This window comes from Pteropus vampyrus, unplaced genomic scaffold (assembly GCF_000151845.1).
Source record: "Pteropus vampyrus isolate Shadow unplaced genomic scaffold, Pvam_2.0 Scaffold151, whole genome shotgun sequence".
NCBI lineage: Eukaryota > Metazoa > Chordata > Mammalia > Chiroptera > Pteropodidae > Pteropus > Pteropus vampyrus.
Window position 1 is genome coordinate 336583 of NW_011888932.1, and position 17103 is coordinate 353685.

Consider the following 17103-nt stretch of genomic DNA (forward strand, 5'->3'; position numbering starts at 1 on the left):
AGAGCAACAGAAGGAACTCAACAGTACATATTCCTATGACTCATAGTTCTAAAACTTCTTTTTCATTCATCTTTCTTTTCAGCTAAGACACATTAGTCTCATACTAATGATAATTCCTTGATTTGTTATAATAAACCAGAATGACAATCATAACCATATTACAAATGCATTTATAACAATTCTTTTCATCTGAAAATCTCAAAACACCTCTTTCAAACACCTCATCCATATTATTTGTTGGCAAATATTATTTTCTTGTTTTACAAATTCTCAGACACAGCTTCCTAGATATAGAAATATTTAAGTCTTATTGTTGGTCCAGCACTGTATATCAGTCTTTCAATGTTTATCGTAAGCACACTACCAAATAAAATTTTCTCTACTATCATAAAGATTAATCATACAAACAGAACGTATGTGTATTTTTATTGCTACTATGTTTCTTAGTTGTCTAAATTTTTGGCATTTGTTTTAAATAAGAAAGTATTCTTTAAATATCTCAAATATCATCAATGAATGGTAGAATAATTTAAATAGTCAATGTATAATAAAAAATCAGACCAAAATTTTAGAATTTGGGCTTAATGGGTCAGCAGGAATATACCCCTACCTAACCTCCAAAAAAACCTGTTTTCTAAATATGTTCCAAATTAAAAGTATAGAAATAATTTATCATTGGAGGTAAGCTAATAAAATTTACATTGTGCTTTAGAGGGCTACCAAATAAGGATATCTCAAGTCACTCATCTGAATCACTGAATAAATGCTTATTACACAACTAGAACAAAGGTTGTGCTGGACCTTGTGGGCAATATAAGAAAATGAGGCACAACCCTGCCTTCATTCGGTTTATTGTAGGAATACAGAGCTACAACAAGTAAACAAATAACTCAAAAAAAGTAGACAGAGGCTATGCCATAAGACAAGTAGAATATAAATTCTACTCAACTTTGCAGTATCGACAGAGCATACCTGAACGCACTGACTGAGGTCCAGAGGGCAGATTGAGGATCCATATTCTCTTCCCTTGGGTGGCTCATAAGGCAGCAGGGAGTTCACAGAAGGAGAAATCAAAATTCCAGGGAGGAGCAGTGTTGATGAAGTAAATTCTTCTTTAGAAGGACAAGAATATAAGTTCTGCAAGAGCGGGATCATCGGGATTTAGCTCAGGGCCTGCACGTCACAGGCAATCCCATATACTTTTGGGATGTAAATGATGTGAGAATGAGGGAGCTCTCTTCCCTTTGAGTAACCCGTAATATAAGCATGGATAGGCCCAGTCATAGGCCTGTCTTTTACCAGTAATGGAACCTATTTATCAAGGGTGGAATAGAATAGAGATACCTTCTTTTCAGTGAAATGATCTGTGTATTGTGGTTGACCTGCATCCATTAGCCAAACAAGATTTGGTCATTTAAGTCCTTTGTTATCCCAACAGGACAAACAAAAATACATCTTGTGGATAGGCTTTCCTCCTCAGACACATTCGTTCCACTTCGTGGACATCGACACTTCCTTTACAGGCCACAACCCCCTGGATGGTTCATTCCCAGCTGTTTCTTTCTCTGACCTCTGAACAGTTCTGCAAGGTTACCAGTCTTTCTACAAGTTGATCTTTTTTTTTTCCTTTCCTGCCTATTTAAAGGTAGATTAGATGGTCGGTCCCTTTATGGGATGAAATTCAGTTCCCATATAATGACATTTTCCATAACTGCTGATATCATCGAGGTAAAGAGAGCTGCTTTTCCTAACCACCCATAAAAGAATTTCACTTTTTATATTTCTACCTCTCCCAGAAAGCCTAATCTCTTCCTACTGTGAGTATGACTGACTCCAAAGTATTGAAATCTCTACTCTAATTGGAAATTCATTGAACAAGACTGCAGCAAATGAACTTTTTTAGTCATTTTATATAAAATGAAAAAAGATCTGCATCTCGTTGCAATCTCCTCTACAATTGCTCCTGAACAGTAGTTCAGAATTGGAGAAAGAGTCAGATCATTATGCAATCTGGCTTTTCATCTAAGACATACTTAGCAAAAGTATATGTTTTGCACTCATTTTTGAGAGACCCTATTCAAAATGTAAATCTTGGGACCTTTCAGGAATGCTTAATCAGCTTTCCAACTGAGGATCTTTTAGTGTTAACATCTGAATTCAGAATTACTTAAATGTACCTTTTTATATTCTTTTCCATTTTTCTCTCATCTTGCAATAAAGTAGAACACCCAGATTAGTGTTATTTCCCTGAAAGTCATTTTTATGATTTGGTTTGTATTAGTGAGAACGAAATATTAATCTGCTCAGGTTTGCTTAGTAATTACATTAGCCATGTCATTTTTTCCATCATTTCTTATGTTTCATCTCTTGTTGCTGTCTTCCTCTAGAGTTCATCAGCGGTTTCCAAATAATTGGTGAAGGAACAAAACCAGTTTCATAGTCATTTAAAGTTACATGGCATGTTTACACAGAGCTTTCTTTGGAGACACATTATAAATATAAAAGCAGTCAAGGTTACATGATAATTTCATAATACTGTGAAGAGATGGTTACATCAGAATTTGTGAAATAATTCTACCCTTATTTTTATTTTTCTGGTTATTGTACATTCACATATGTTTCACCTTCTAAATTACACATATTCTGTTTAAAATAAGCCTTAAGAGGCAGGTTTCTGGGAAGGAAGAAGGATCAAATTGTTATTTTGGCAGTGACTTTCTCAAGATCACACAGGATACTAGTTTAAGCTTCAGACTAAACCTTTCATTCCTTCCTTCTTTCCTCCCTTTTTTCCTATTTTTCCTTTTTTCCTTCCTTCCTTCCTTCCTTTCTTCCTTCTACCACTTGTATCTGTTAAGTAATGCTGCCCTTCAACTCTATTTTAATTTGGTCTTTCAACACATGAACCATAATCTCAACAATAGAACAACCCCCAGACATTTCTCATCAGAGAACTTGATGGCATCTTCTTGATCAGAAGCTTTATCTAAATGGATTATCTATCCTGTCCTTGTCCTTTTTAGTTTGGAGGGACTCTTTGGATGGTTCATTTTAATAGTTTGCAGATGCACACTGGCTCAGTTGTAGTTCAAACATATTGCTAGAGATGAGAGAGAGAAAGAGACATTTTAAAAAGTTGTCAATGTTTTTATAAAAAGGAAAATACACATACTTGAGCCCAACTTGAATTGTGTTTATTCAGAGACATCTCTGGAGTGCTCACTGCATACCAGGCACTGCATTAGGACCTGGAGGGCCGAAGACACAGAAGATGCTCTTTCTCGAAGGCCTCATAGTCTAATATGAGAAAAAGACAAAATTATAACTCAATACACTAAGAGTCCTAGATTAGAACTATACAGAGTATACAGCAGATCAATATTGAGAAAAGAGAAAAGGAGTTTTCTCCAGGGAAGGTTTTTGATAGAGATGACAACAAAGCTGAGTCCTAAAGACAAGTAGCAGGTAGCCAACCAAAAAGTAGGAAGGACAGGAAATCTAGGAAGAAGGAGCAATGTGAGGGCAGGAGGTGAACCAGAGCCATGGAGGAACATATATTCACTTAGGCCAAGGAGTAGGCCTGGAAGCAAGCAACAATAGATAAAAAATGAGCCTGGAGAGGAAAACAGAGGCTACATGGAGGTCGTATGCCATTTTTGTGCTGTACCCTGAGCAGTCTGTGGAGCTCTTGCAAGATTTCTGACAGGGTAGTAAGCTCTGAACACATTGGCTTTATCTTAGATCCTCCAACACCTTGTTTTTTCCTTTCTCAAGGACTTTTTACGGGCTAATCCCTCTGCCTAAACAGCCCTTTCCTCTTCTTTTCCTGACTCCTTAGTATCTTTCAAATGTCAGCTTTTAAGAGAGATGTTCCCTAATCACCCTTCCTAAAGCTTTTCCTATTTGTTTTCTTCATGTAATTTATACCATTTATAATTTTTAAAATATTCTTTTGTTTTACATTTTCAGCTGTCTTTAATCATAGACTATAAATTCCCCGAAGGTAGGGACTGTATCTCAAACCCCTAGGTCAACACCTGGCCCACGGTAGGGACTCAATAAATACTTGTTGAATAAATGAATGAATCATCAGACTTGCCTGTAAGACAGCTCTGGCTGCAGAGTGGAGAACGGACTAGAGGAGAAGCTAAGACTGAGGATAGAGAACATAGTTAGGAGGCTGGTGAGAACTGGGAAAAGCCTGAGCCACAGCTTTAAGAGGGAGGTGGACATGTACATGGAGTTAAGAAATTGTAAGAAATTAAATCAGTGGGGTTTAGGTGGATGTAGGTGTTTATAAGAGGCAGGGATGTCATTAAAACACAGAAAATGAGATGAATGGTGGATGTAGGGAAGTCAAAAGAGTAAGAACAGGTTTTTGGGGAGAAGAAAGTGAGCTCAGCTTTGGACATGTTGGGTCTGAGGATACCCGTGGGCTATCTGGATAGAAATATACAATAAACATTTGATTCATGTGTTTGGAACCCAGGAGAGAGATCTTGGCAAAAGATAAAGATTTGAGAGTCATTAGCCTATTGATTCATTCATCCACTAGTCAACAAATATTCACTTCCTATCTGCTTTGTCCCAGGCATTAAATACAGTGGAGAACAAAACAAAACATTATTCTAGCTTTCACAAATATCACAGTCAAGTCTGGTAGCTGACATCAGGAAAATAGAGAAGATGACAGGAAATATACATATATGTAGGGAGAGATGAGCGTAAACCCTGGAGAACACCGACATTTAAAAGGTGGACAACAGGAATGGGGCAATCAGGGCAGGAATCAAATGGAAGAACAGGGGTTTTCCCCCTCCCAAGCCCTTGTGCCAAACTGAACTTAGTTTTCAGTATATATTGCTTGCTTTTTTGGTGACAAGATTAAAGCAAATGTGTTCACATTGGCTCTATACAGAAAATCATGTTAAGTTGTCCTTAAAATAAAGAATTTCAAAGGTTGGAACTGAAACAAGTATCAGCCTGCAGGCAAGTGACACGCACACAGAGATGAACAAGAGCTGGAGATCAACCCAGATTTTCCTATTCAACTACGAATTTCCTTGCCTTTGTTGTATGTGTTTTAAGTCAAACTTAATGTACATTGTGGTTGGATTTCCTTTGTTATGATCTGTGGGATAAATGTGAAGTGAACATTGTCACAGTAGAGAGAGATGTTATAGTCTGTTTTGTCAAGGACACGTTAGAGAATCTTTATTGATTTATTTATTTTTGCTTCTCAGTTCTCTGAATCCAAGAAACAACACCTCAGGCAGTTTCCAAAGAATAGTCAACTAACTACCTGGGTCTGGTTATTTGGGAGGTAAAATTTCTTAAGCAATTCTTCAAATGAAATTTTGCCATTATTTAAATGATGGTGTATATACATTTTTAAAAAATTGAGATATAATTGACATATAACATTATCAGATGTACGTGATTTGCTATATGGATATATTGCAAAATGATCGTCACAATAAGTCTAGTTAACATCCATCACCACACATAGTGCCATTTTATTTTAAAAAGCAATTTGTGATTTGAGTATTCTAAACATTAGAGCTGTTTATCTAAAAGATCATAGATTGTGTGTTTGATTTAAAAATTAACAGAAAATTTTATTTCAAGTCTCAGTAAAAAATCATTCTTATGCAGAAATCCAATGTAACCAAAAGAAGAAGAATTTATAGGTCTGTTTATAATCCTCTAAAATGTGATTTATTGCATGTGTTTACGTGCATGACATTTAACACACTTATTGGTAATAAACTATGCCATAGGTAAACTTGCTTCCCTTTCATAATGGGCTTTTATTTATAATATAATTATTTATGAATTGTTATATATTCCAATTCATCTATTTTCTTATGTTGCATTTCTTAAAGGAGTGTTCTATATTTCAAAGAACAGTTATTTTTAAAAACCCCTTCAACCAACAGCCAACAACTTCTCCTTTGTCCTTAATGTTAAAGCAGGTGATTATATTAACTATACTATACACAGATCTCTCAACTAGTATCTACCTATGGGAGACACATAGCATGAGAAAACTTTAGAAGCAGAGAGGGAAATGACGTATCATCAATTACATATTCCTTGCCATTTGTAAATTTTATGTTCCTGAATGTACTATAAAAATAAACATGCAGTTGATAATAGATGTAATATCAGATATCTTAAAGGAAATTAACTATATCCATCAAAAATGAATTTTTGAATTTTGTAATATGTAATTGATGATGAACTACTAATTTATCTTTAGAAAAACAACTCACCCACAAAAACCTCTTGTTCTTGAAACAAATATAAATTTTTATTTGTGCTCAAAAGAATTTGCTTTTATGTTTTAAGGGCTTCCTTTTTCTAGTCTGGCTTTTTAAAGATTTACCCTATGGTGCCTCTAGAAATGAAGAGAACATCTTTAAATCTTGTTTGATTTGAATGAATGAATAGCTAATCCTCGTCAGATGTTTCTTTAGAGAATAATATTTAGAAACTGTTATGGAATTTAGCTATCCTGGCTGATTCTTAGGTAGGCTGTTTTCATCCCAGTTTTAAGGTCTCAGAGGTCAGCCAAGGTAACCATTTATTTTAAATCATCTTTTGTTTCAGATTTCCTGTTGAGTTTTTTTTTTTTAACCATTTCAAAAACCACCCAGTTGTGTCAAAGCTTTCCATAACCTCCAGATTCAAACCCCCCCAAAAAACTTCTACATATCTAAATGACTGTATCCTCCCACGGAAACTCTAACTAGAGCAGAATATGAAATTAGACGTCATGTTTTTTAATCACAACGAAACTCATGTTTAGAATTCTGTTGCCAAATATCTTCTATTTATGACACTTTGTTTCTTTTGTTTTTGTTTCCCCAGGACATTTGGGCTTCCAGGACAGTTTTGTCACATCAGGTGTTTTTAGTGTGACTGAGCTAGTAAGAGTGTCACAGAGTAAGTATAATTTTGCTTTAATTTGGTACGGATTTGCCTTTGGTTAGTGCTTACTTTTGCCTAGGCCTCCTGGAGACATAAATAGCTTTTAAAATCCTCTTTTCATTCGCCCATTGGAAGACTTTTGCCATGTAGTTTTTTTAACAGCCAGGAATTTAAATCAGGAAATTTTGATGTCATTTGATTGTGAGACAGAGGGAAAGAACTGAAATCCTGAGTGTTTCACATATTCTCTAGTTTACAGTGTGCACCTGGTTTAAAAAAAATTCTGAGGCTTCCCTGATTTCTAAGAAATTCTGCATTAAAAAAAGAATTGGTTTTGACCTTTAAAGAATGCTAATGCCCTCAAGCATGAGTGACACAGTACAGCGTGATCATTACCAGCTTGTCAATAATCACCGACAACAGTGAATTAAGAGTACCTGTCACCACCCTGTTCCATTGATCAAAGGGTCATTGATTATATTTTTCTATGACATAATCCAGACAGTCCAAGGAGAAGGTATAGGATATTCTCACTCTCTCTCACACAGATAGACACATACACACAGTTGCCTTCCCTCAAAAATATCACTGTTTTTATTTAAGCATACCTGCAATGACTATGATGTTTAAGGTCCCAATAACAAGAAGAAAAATTAAATACCAAATATTAAAAATGTTATCCTCCTCCTACTTCAAAATATCACTTATAGATAAAATTTATACTGTTAAAATCGGTTTTAAGCTGAATCAAATCATTTGTGGAACGAGGTGACGTTTAGAGAAATCTTTCTGTTTAAGTTCATTTTACCCGCCTCCCCCCATTCACTGCATTACTGTCTTGGAGATTGGTCTCATGGCAAGATGTTAGGTCAAGCAAACCAAGCCATCCTGATCTCACAGTTTTGGATTCTGTCAGTTCTTATTTCTTAAGGCTGGAAGACTCTTAAGAATCCCAAAATGGGATACAAGGTGGGGGCAGAGGATCTGAGGATAGAGGGATAGATAGAGAATGACTGTTGAGCATTCACTATCTGCCAAGCACTGTGCTAAGTTTTTGTGCGTGTTACATAAGTTATTCCTTGCCATAAACTTGTCAGATAAGAAATTACTCTCATTTTTATAAATGAGTTTAATTGTGGGTCTACTGAAGTCATTTACCCAGAGCCAAACAGTAGGTAAATGGTTAAGCTAAATCTGTTTAATGCTAGAATCCATGCTATTAGACTGGCCCAAGGGAACTTGAAGAAATCTACAACCTGAGGCTAGACGAGGAAAACAGCAGGAAGGTAACTATGATGGTTAGAATTCTGGGAGTCATGGACCCTTGCTTGATTCAGGGGTATCATGTAGGGGGGTCAGAACCCTAAGGAATGAGTCATTAGGAGCAGCAGGTTGTGAGATAGAAGGGAGATGTTGCTGTCATATTATGAAGTATGCTTAAAGCAGCAACCCCAGCTAGTGAAATAGAGACTGGACTGCCTTGTTAACTTGGAGGATATATGCTGCCCTAGCATAGCTGATTAGCTGGATATTTGCTAAAGACAAAAAACAATACATTTGTGTGTGTGTGTGTGTGTGTGTGTGTGTGTGTGTGTGTGTGTGTATTTACTATTTAGGACTTTTAAAAATGACCACTATCTCACATTTTTCTTGTAATTTTATAATAACAGTAATATAGACTGTATACGTCAGAATGTAATTGTCACTATGGTATTACAGGGAAATTCATTCATGAGCCCTTACTAGGATCTAAACATAGCCTTAAAGAGGAAAAATCCTTTGAACTCTAAGATTGGAGCACTAGACCTTTTTAATCTACCCTGGCTGCTATAATGCTTACATTTAATCTTCATTACCATCAGTGTCCTGAGGCCTGGGGGTTGTACAAAAAGGCTCACGCTACTCAGAATCAACCCCAGAATCTTGTCCTTCTTCCACTTTCTATATGTCCCTTTAAGGTCTTGTATTCCAAGGCTGATCAGTTCCAGGCTTGATTAGACCTCCATAAAGTCTATGATGGCATGGTTGCCAAGTGAATTCTAAACCTGCCTTCAAGACTGCCAGAGGGTATGGCTGCATCACAGATTGAATTTGCAGAGGGACCTGGTTTTGTTTCCCATCTCTGTTTAGGGGGTTGAGTTGCTGATGCCTGGCATCATGAGCGTCCTTCGGCTCTTGAATGCTTTTCGATTCTGCACACTGCTGTGTAATCGCTCGAGGACTCACTCACACATGGCCTCGTGCTGACTGAAACTGTTTGGCAAGAGTAGGACTAGGCTGTGTCAGCTAAAACATGGCTTTGGGCCAAACTGCCAGCCAGGACCCCTCCCTCTTGCAGATCATTAATCCAGGTTTGTCAGGGTGTATGTCTCAAGATTGCCTTGGCTGCTGGGGTAAGAAACCCTCGGCTCAGGTTTCCTGACCCACACACCTTCCTGAAAGACAACACTCCAGCCACACGATAGAGTTGACATCCTTAACCATTCCTTACTGCGCTACCCTCTTGCCCATGTGGGAACTGCTAAGCATCCATTTTAGAGGTGCAGCAGACACTTTATAGATGAGTGGAGCTAGGTGCACTCTGCAGCCTCGAAATAGGAATAAGCTAACTGGCACATAAGTTGATTAAACACATGCTGTTAGCCCTGTTAAGAGCATGACCTAACACTAATATGAAAATTGTAGTAGGTAGCATTTATCAGGCATACACCATGTACCAGGCATTGTGCTAGGCACTTTGTAAACATTATCTCATTCAGTCCTCCCATGGTTACTGTTATGGTCCCTTTTTACAGATGAAGGAGACCAAATGCTCAGAGAGGTTAAGAAGCTTGCTCTTTTTACTTTGCTATACTCAGCTAGCTGACTGCACACATTTTTATCATGACCTCTTCTATGACTGCATTATAAAACTAAACAGAATACAGATATCTGTGCTTTTGTCAAATAATTGTTTTTTGTTAGGGTTGATAACTTTTAGATTATTAATTTGTACATTAGAAAAGGTTAAAACTATTTTCATGTAAACCAAAACAAGTCAAACACTTAATAGAAATTTTTTTTCCTGGATTTATTTTCTGTTATGATTTTTTTTTAATGAACAGACAATTTTTAGAGGAGTTTTAGTTATCTCATTTTCAGTTAACAAAAAGTACAGAATTTCAGTATAGCACCTATACAGTTTCCCCTATTATTAACATCTTTTGTTAGTATGGTATATTTGTTACAGTTGATGAGCTGATATTGACACATTATAGTAACTAAAATTTCTAGTTTGCATTAGGGCTCGCTCTTTGTGTTGTACATCCTATGTGCTTTGACAAATGCATAATGACATATATCCGTTATTACAATATCATACAGAATAGTTTTGCTTCTCTAAAAATCACCTGTGCTCCATCTATTTATCTCCTACTCCCCCAAACAGTGATCTTTTAACTCCCTGTAGTTTTGTCTTTTACCTGGATATTTTTAATGGCCTCAGTACCTTAGAATTCCTTCTACTGTGCTGCAAATTTTTCCTGAACCCCCTCTTATCTATTCCAGCCCTCCCCAGTCCCCCAGCCACACCTAACAATGACCACGTATAAGGCCTGGAAATCTCACATTAATGGTGTCCTTAGCTCAAAAATTTTCTCTTTTCTTAGCTCCTTAGTATTCAGTTTTTAAATTTGCCAATATAAATATTTATTTCCTCCAGGTTTCCAGTTTCTATTTTTAGTTTTCCTCCTTTTAAATTTCAGAGTGCAGAGAGGTGCTGTTTCAGTATTTTCTTCACGAGGATTCACTGAAATAACTATGTGCTAAGTTTGTTGTTTATAATCATGTTACTACAGGGTGGCAATGGCAGAGAAACTCAAGAGAAAGCTGCTGGCTTAGCCTCACACATTCAGAGGTGAGGGTCAGGCAACAAGATTATTGTACTGATCAGATGCATGGAGCCATTGGAATCCCTGCAGTCTCCCACGAATTCCCCCTCACCCTTGCCTCCTCCTGCCTTTTAATTTTTTTGCATTATCTAGAGTCCATGAAAGGCAAGAAAAGGAGAGTCATGTTTCTCTTAGCAGCAAAGAAAGTACTGTAGCATAAAAGTAAATGTGTAATTGTTCTCTTCCTACCTTTCCCCCCTATGTGATAGGATCATCTGAAAGTTGTTCTAGTTATTTATTACTCTCTCCTGGGAGAGAGAAGACCACTCTTCAGACCGCTAGACACTGTGTCAGAGAGAAAGAGAGAAGTCTTCTCTGCTTTGGAAGAGGAGGTTTATAAGCGCTAACAATGCGGTTCAGAATCACTAAAGTTGTTTTAGCATAATACTGTGAGGAAAGAGACAGGAACCATCTGTTGAAATGGCTCTGTCATGATGCTGCATTTCAAACAAAGCCTTCTAGCAGCATTTTCAGATGGGTCTCTTTCCCGTGAAGTTGCCACAAAGAGAGCCCACTCTACTAGCTGCCGAACGATGCTGGTTAGATAGCTCTCTCAGTCAGTACCCACTGTTGTTTGTTTTGTACCAGTCTTTTCCTCCAAGTGTGTGCTTTGAGGCTGTCAAATATTCTTCCTGGTGTGAACTCAGAAAATCCTCCCCCAAAATCCACTACTTCTGCCCATTTCCTTCTAAAGTGCTGACTATTTTACTTTAAGTTGGTGGAGTAACTCTGAAACCTTAAATACTTCACTGGGAAAGAGGAAAACCACAAATACACATAGGCCATTGTGACTCTGGCCTGGCAGGTTCTAGTTTTCCAGCGGTGGTTTGTACACCCGAGCTGGCTGCAAGGGTTAAGTAAACTTCGTGGCTGGGGATGACTTCATGGCCCTGGAATTTTGAAAAGCCAGGGTTCTCAGTATACTGTGGCCAGCCTTAGAGTCTTTGGGTGTGAAAACCACTCTCAGTTACCCAGAGTGATTTTTGGTTCCTGTTGCACTGCTGCAGAATCTATTAAAATCCAGCAGCTGAATTGTCCTGGCTCTGCCACAAAGCTGGGCTGCTGGGTGGCTTCAGGATTCCCGAACTGTTTGTCAATGGAGAGTGGGAGTGAATGGAGCCAGGCATATGCCTCAGCCTGGCATGAGGTGGCACCCTAGTGGCTGTTTTCTGCCTTAGAACTGTGTACTGTTTCTATATTCTCACATAAGAATCGTCTTTAATATCCAAATGGCAGTTCATTTTAAAAACTCTTTTTATAAAAAGTCTCTAGGTCTTTCGTGTCTCCTCGGGCACCCATAGCCGCACACTTGGATTTTCTGGTCTGCTACTTAGTATGAACTATTGGCAATATTCTAACTTGACATGACGGAGCTACTGCAATCGAATTAACTCAGCAACAAAGTATGATAAGAAAATCAAGCTCTTTGATAGGAACAAGCCGAAACTTGAACATTACAAAATGTTTTTGCAGAAGACTCATCAGGAAATTGATATAGGTTAAGAGATGCCAGACATCCAGTTCTTTGGGGTGGCATTTAAATAGCTGCTGTATTTTAGATCTTTATTAAAGTGAAATACATTTGAAACTTTCTTTTTTGCACTAGTGGCCTGTTAGTTCTTCTCCGTTAAGTAACACAATAGCTATGATCATTGCATGGAAATTAATTTTAAAAATAGGTTATATTCTTAAGCAAGCTCTCCTTTTGAAAGAAACCATGTGGGCTTGAGCATTAAAAGAAGAAACAAAAAGATTATAATAAAAAATAGACTGCAGCCCTAGCATGAACAGTGGCTGTGACCTTGCCTTTTGTTTGCCATTACACAATTCAATGGCAGTCCACTCAAACTATGCTCTCGATCAATATCCTATTAAAGCAGCACAAAAAGTCTCCATAAACTTAGTGGTTAGCTATGTTTATAAATGGAACTCGGCATAATTAGATGGTCAATAGCAGGCTCTACTAGTAATTTTAAAATGAACATCACACATTTTCCATCTGTAGAAGTCAATGGCACCTCTTCCAGAGTTTTTAAAGAAAACCTCTTAAGTTATGGAATAGAAAATACTGATTGGCCTTATATATTTTTTTCACTTTGCCTGTCTAAACCACCTTACCCTGAATATGTTATGACATTGTAAATGTTTCATTTCTAGTTTTAATCAACCCCTGATAGAGGGATAAAATAATAAATATTGCCACACTCTTAGGAAGAAAAATGTCAGTCTGGCTGGTTTAATTTAGTGGGTTTCCTCTATTATAATCCAATATAATTTCAAAATAAATACTGAAATTGAATTAATTCAGAAAGATGTTTCATTGTATAATTTTTTTCTTTTAATTTTTTGACATATTTGGGGTGAATATTTGGACAGTAAAGCTGGCAGCAAATGGAAAGAACTGGTAGTAATAGAAATTTTTGTCAAACTCTTTCTTTTGAATCTCAGCTCACAGTATGGAGTGGCCAAACGTGATTTTCCCCACCCAATAGAGAAAAAAAAAGAGCCTCCTAAAGAGAGATGTGTCCTACCTTTATCTACAGTTCAGAATGTGCATATGCCTTGTGTTCGATGTGTCCCTGGCAGTGGTGTTATGACCATCACATCTGCTGAAATTAGAACCATGGTACGAATAAGCTCGTGATATCAGCAGATCCATCAATCAATGTTATGCATGAAGGTCTAGTCTTTTCTGTTACACTCATACTGCTACAACCTTCCTGGGTAGGGCTGGCAGTAAGAGTGCTCATATTAGGATTTAGGGGGCCATTTGTTCTCTGTTCTTAGCTAAAGTTCCTACTAAATTTACCAAATTATGAACATTTTTTATCGTAAAGATTTAACTCAAGGAGAAGCAGAAAACGTAACACCCTGTTGTGCATACTAATTTGTTATTGTGATCTCTATTTGTACGTTCCTCTATTTCCAATCTTTCTTAGGTAATTTGTTGTACTTCCTATGTTAATATATTATATAAATTCTATATGCAGTAAGGCAGCATGGTACCATAAAATAGTCTAGGAGATAGACTATGGGATTTGGCTCTGCCACGTATTAATTATATGATTTTGGGCAATATTTAACTCTTGTCAGCTGTGCTGCCCTCATAGGTAAGTCATTCATTTAATCAGCAAAGATTTAGTAAGTATCAACTGTGTCCTGGGCCTAAGTCTGAGCTCTGGAAATAGGAGTGTTTCAAGAATTGAGAGAATGTCAAGTATCTAGCGTAGAGTAGATACTCAACAGTGGTAACTACCGTGATTGTTATTGAACAAAGTCTCTGTCCTTGATCTTTCATTGTGTCCTCAGAGGTGATCCTTGAGCTGGCCACACTATCAGAAAATTTATTAAAAGTGTGCGTGTCTGTATGCATTTTGTATGTGTCTGTGTGTATATATAAATTAAGAAGGATTGATTTTAGAATTCATGTTTTAAAAATTAGTTTATTAAAAGGACCATTCCAGTGACCCCTTCAGAATTAATAATTCTGATAGAATAAGAACATGTCAATACTAGATCTAATTTATCTACTTTAGGACACTGGAAAATTCTTGTTCTTCAAATTTTTGGCCAAAACCTATGCTTTTGCATTATTCTGGAATTTTCTCTTCCAGGGTACCTAATGGATAACAAGGTGTTTTAAAATTCTCCATCTAACACTGACACATTAACAACTTTTTAAGCAGCTAGCCACACCTTGGTTGTTTTTATCAGAGTTTTTTAAAGTAGTACTTAGTTTTATAATATTTACTTTCTCTTAAATTATGGACATGAAAATTCTCTGTGAGTAATTGAAGCATGCTGGAAATTATTACTGACAATTTTAGTAAACCTTTATTTTTGCACTTATAAGCCTCAAATTTTTAAGAACAGATACTCATATCTAATAGGTAACATTAAGGAACTAAAGGGCATTTTCAGGATTTCCAAAAGCCTGACAGAAGTCCTATATTACCCCCAATAAGGCCACAAATATTATTGTGATCTTGACTAGAATATATTATCCTAGCTACCTTTTGCTGATTACAAAGACTGTTGTTGGTGACCCTACAGGCATGTCTAGGATGAGACTGTTAGAGTCCACACTCAGAAAGCCACACATGAGGTCAGATACTAGAACTAAGTTAATCCAGTGTGTAAATGATATGAATACATATTAAGATTTTTCAATAGATAGAGGAGAAAAAAATTAAACAGTTTTTCATGTGCATATTGAGAACTGTTATTGTAGATAGCCGGATTTGTAGGTTGGTGGGATGGGACTGTGTTGTTATAGGTTGGTTTCCTAGCTAATGGTCAGATCGTCCCAGTACACTCTTGGTTAAGGGGCTTATGTTTAGAAGCCCTCCTCTGGTTTATAGATCAGTCTGGTGAAAAGACCTCTTAGGCCATCAAATCCATCCCCTGTCAAGGAAGACTTAATCCCATGGCCGAGGCTGTATCAGATTCTAAACGGGTACCACATTTGACCTCAACCAAAAGCTAAGACAAGATGATACTCTAAAATGCAGAAAATCAATTTCAGTCCCAAAGGCAGAAGCCACTAATGCAGGAGATCAGTCAGCATTGCTTTCCCCATTGTGGATTGCTCTGTTAGACCAAGTGTCAAGCCCTTTATCCAGTGAAGCACTGGATGACACTTGTAACTATAAAGACCTGTAAAAACAAAGAAGAGAAGGAAGATGATGCGATAGAGCTTTGCCAGTTAAGTGGTAGGTGATAATTATTTTTCTATTTATATCTTGTTGAATTCATTTCTCCAGTAATTTATGGCAAGGAGACTAGAAATGTGGGTTTTACCTTTGTTTCTTTGGGCAGATACATAGAGATACCTGGGTTCAAATCTCTGCTCTGTCCCTTGTTTAGCTGTGTGATCTTGATCATAGTACTTAACTTCACAACTAATTTTCTCATTTGCAAATAAGAATAAAACAAATACATATTCTATAGGGATGCAGCAAGGATGAAATGAGATAATTCAGGTAAAACAGCTAGCATGTTGTCTGGCGCATAATAAATGCTCAATAAATATTCTTAGTTATTTTTCATTAATAAGCCTATATAATTTTAGTTCAATTCAGTAAATATTTATTGCATGCATACTATATGAAACATCCTGTACTGTGTGCTGAGAAGAATACAGAAATAAGTTGAAGATAGATCCTTTCTTTATAGAGTAGATATCTAAGTTTCTTGAAACCCAAGACTGAGCTTTCTTTAAGGCAATAAAGTGCCTGAATACATTTATTTTACAGATTGAACTCACAATAATTATCTATCAAAGATAAACCATCTTCATGGCTCAGAGTGGGGAGGAAGATGGTATCAGTGAATTGTTCCTATTTTAGTCAAAGGAAAACATTATTTTTAGAAATACAAGTTCTTCTGTTTACCGCCTCTGATGCTGCAGACACACATATTCCATAACTTGTGCCCACAAATGTGGATGTGTGAAAACGGTGCTCTGTCTGTGTTAGCAGATGCCTTTGATGGGGTTAAAACATTCTGCGGGCTTTTGGCACCTAATACTACATTTCATGAAAAACATTGCTTAAATCTTATAATAGCAGGGAAGTTTATTTTTACATAGAGGGAAATCCTCATTTTAGTCCAGTGCCTTTCTTTTATGCTTCCATTCTGGAAACCCATACCCTTAGCCTGCATTTGGTCAGACTTTTCAGAAAGGAGGAGTGGAAAAAGGAGATCAGCACATAGTTTACAGTCCAGAAATCTGCTTGGCAAAGGAGTTGCTGAAGACTGTGGCATACAAGCTGCAAAGAAGTACCTTTATGATTGATTTCCATTCAAGTCAGACTGACTGCAGTGTGGTCATTTTTCTAACCTGGAACTGCTCACACTGCAGCAGTCTGCTATCTGCAGGGTGTCTGAATTATAGCAGTCTATGTCTGTGTTACCTCTTACACAAATTACTTACACTGGTTTCTTTTTCCATGCAAATTCATCAGTTCTACAGCCCCTTGTAGCCACAGTCAGGAAACTGGCCGAAAACACAAATTGATAAAATGAGTTAATTTTATTATACTTATTTTTTTCTTTCTGAAAGCCCTCTCTCATAGGCAGTATTCAGGAAGCATACTATACTAAAAGGAAGATAACAAAGGAGTCGAATTTTCTTGCCATAAATTACATTCCAAGTTAATTCCGTTTAACGATGATTCCAGATTTGCTAGAGTTTTCATACCATTGTGTTTTTACAACTGTGCCTTTGATACAAAGAAGA

General features: G+C 37.0%; 1 protein-coding gene across 7 annotated transcripts in view; it reads left to right on the plus strand.

Moving 5' to 3' along the window:
- The window catches only part of NFIA (nuclear factor I A), a 358991-nt gene that overhangs the window by 229122 nt on the left and 112766 nt on the right, over nt 1-17103 (plus strand). For all 7 annotated transcript variants that reach the window (XM_023536201.1, XM_023536200.1, XM_011369530.2 and 4 more), the window contains one exon: nt 6874-6948. In XM_023536201.1, the coding sequence (XP_023391969.1) occupies nt 6874-6948 (75 nt within the window). The remainder of the gene's footprint in view (nt 1-6873; nt 6949-17103) is intronic.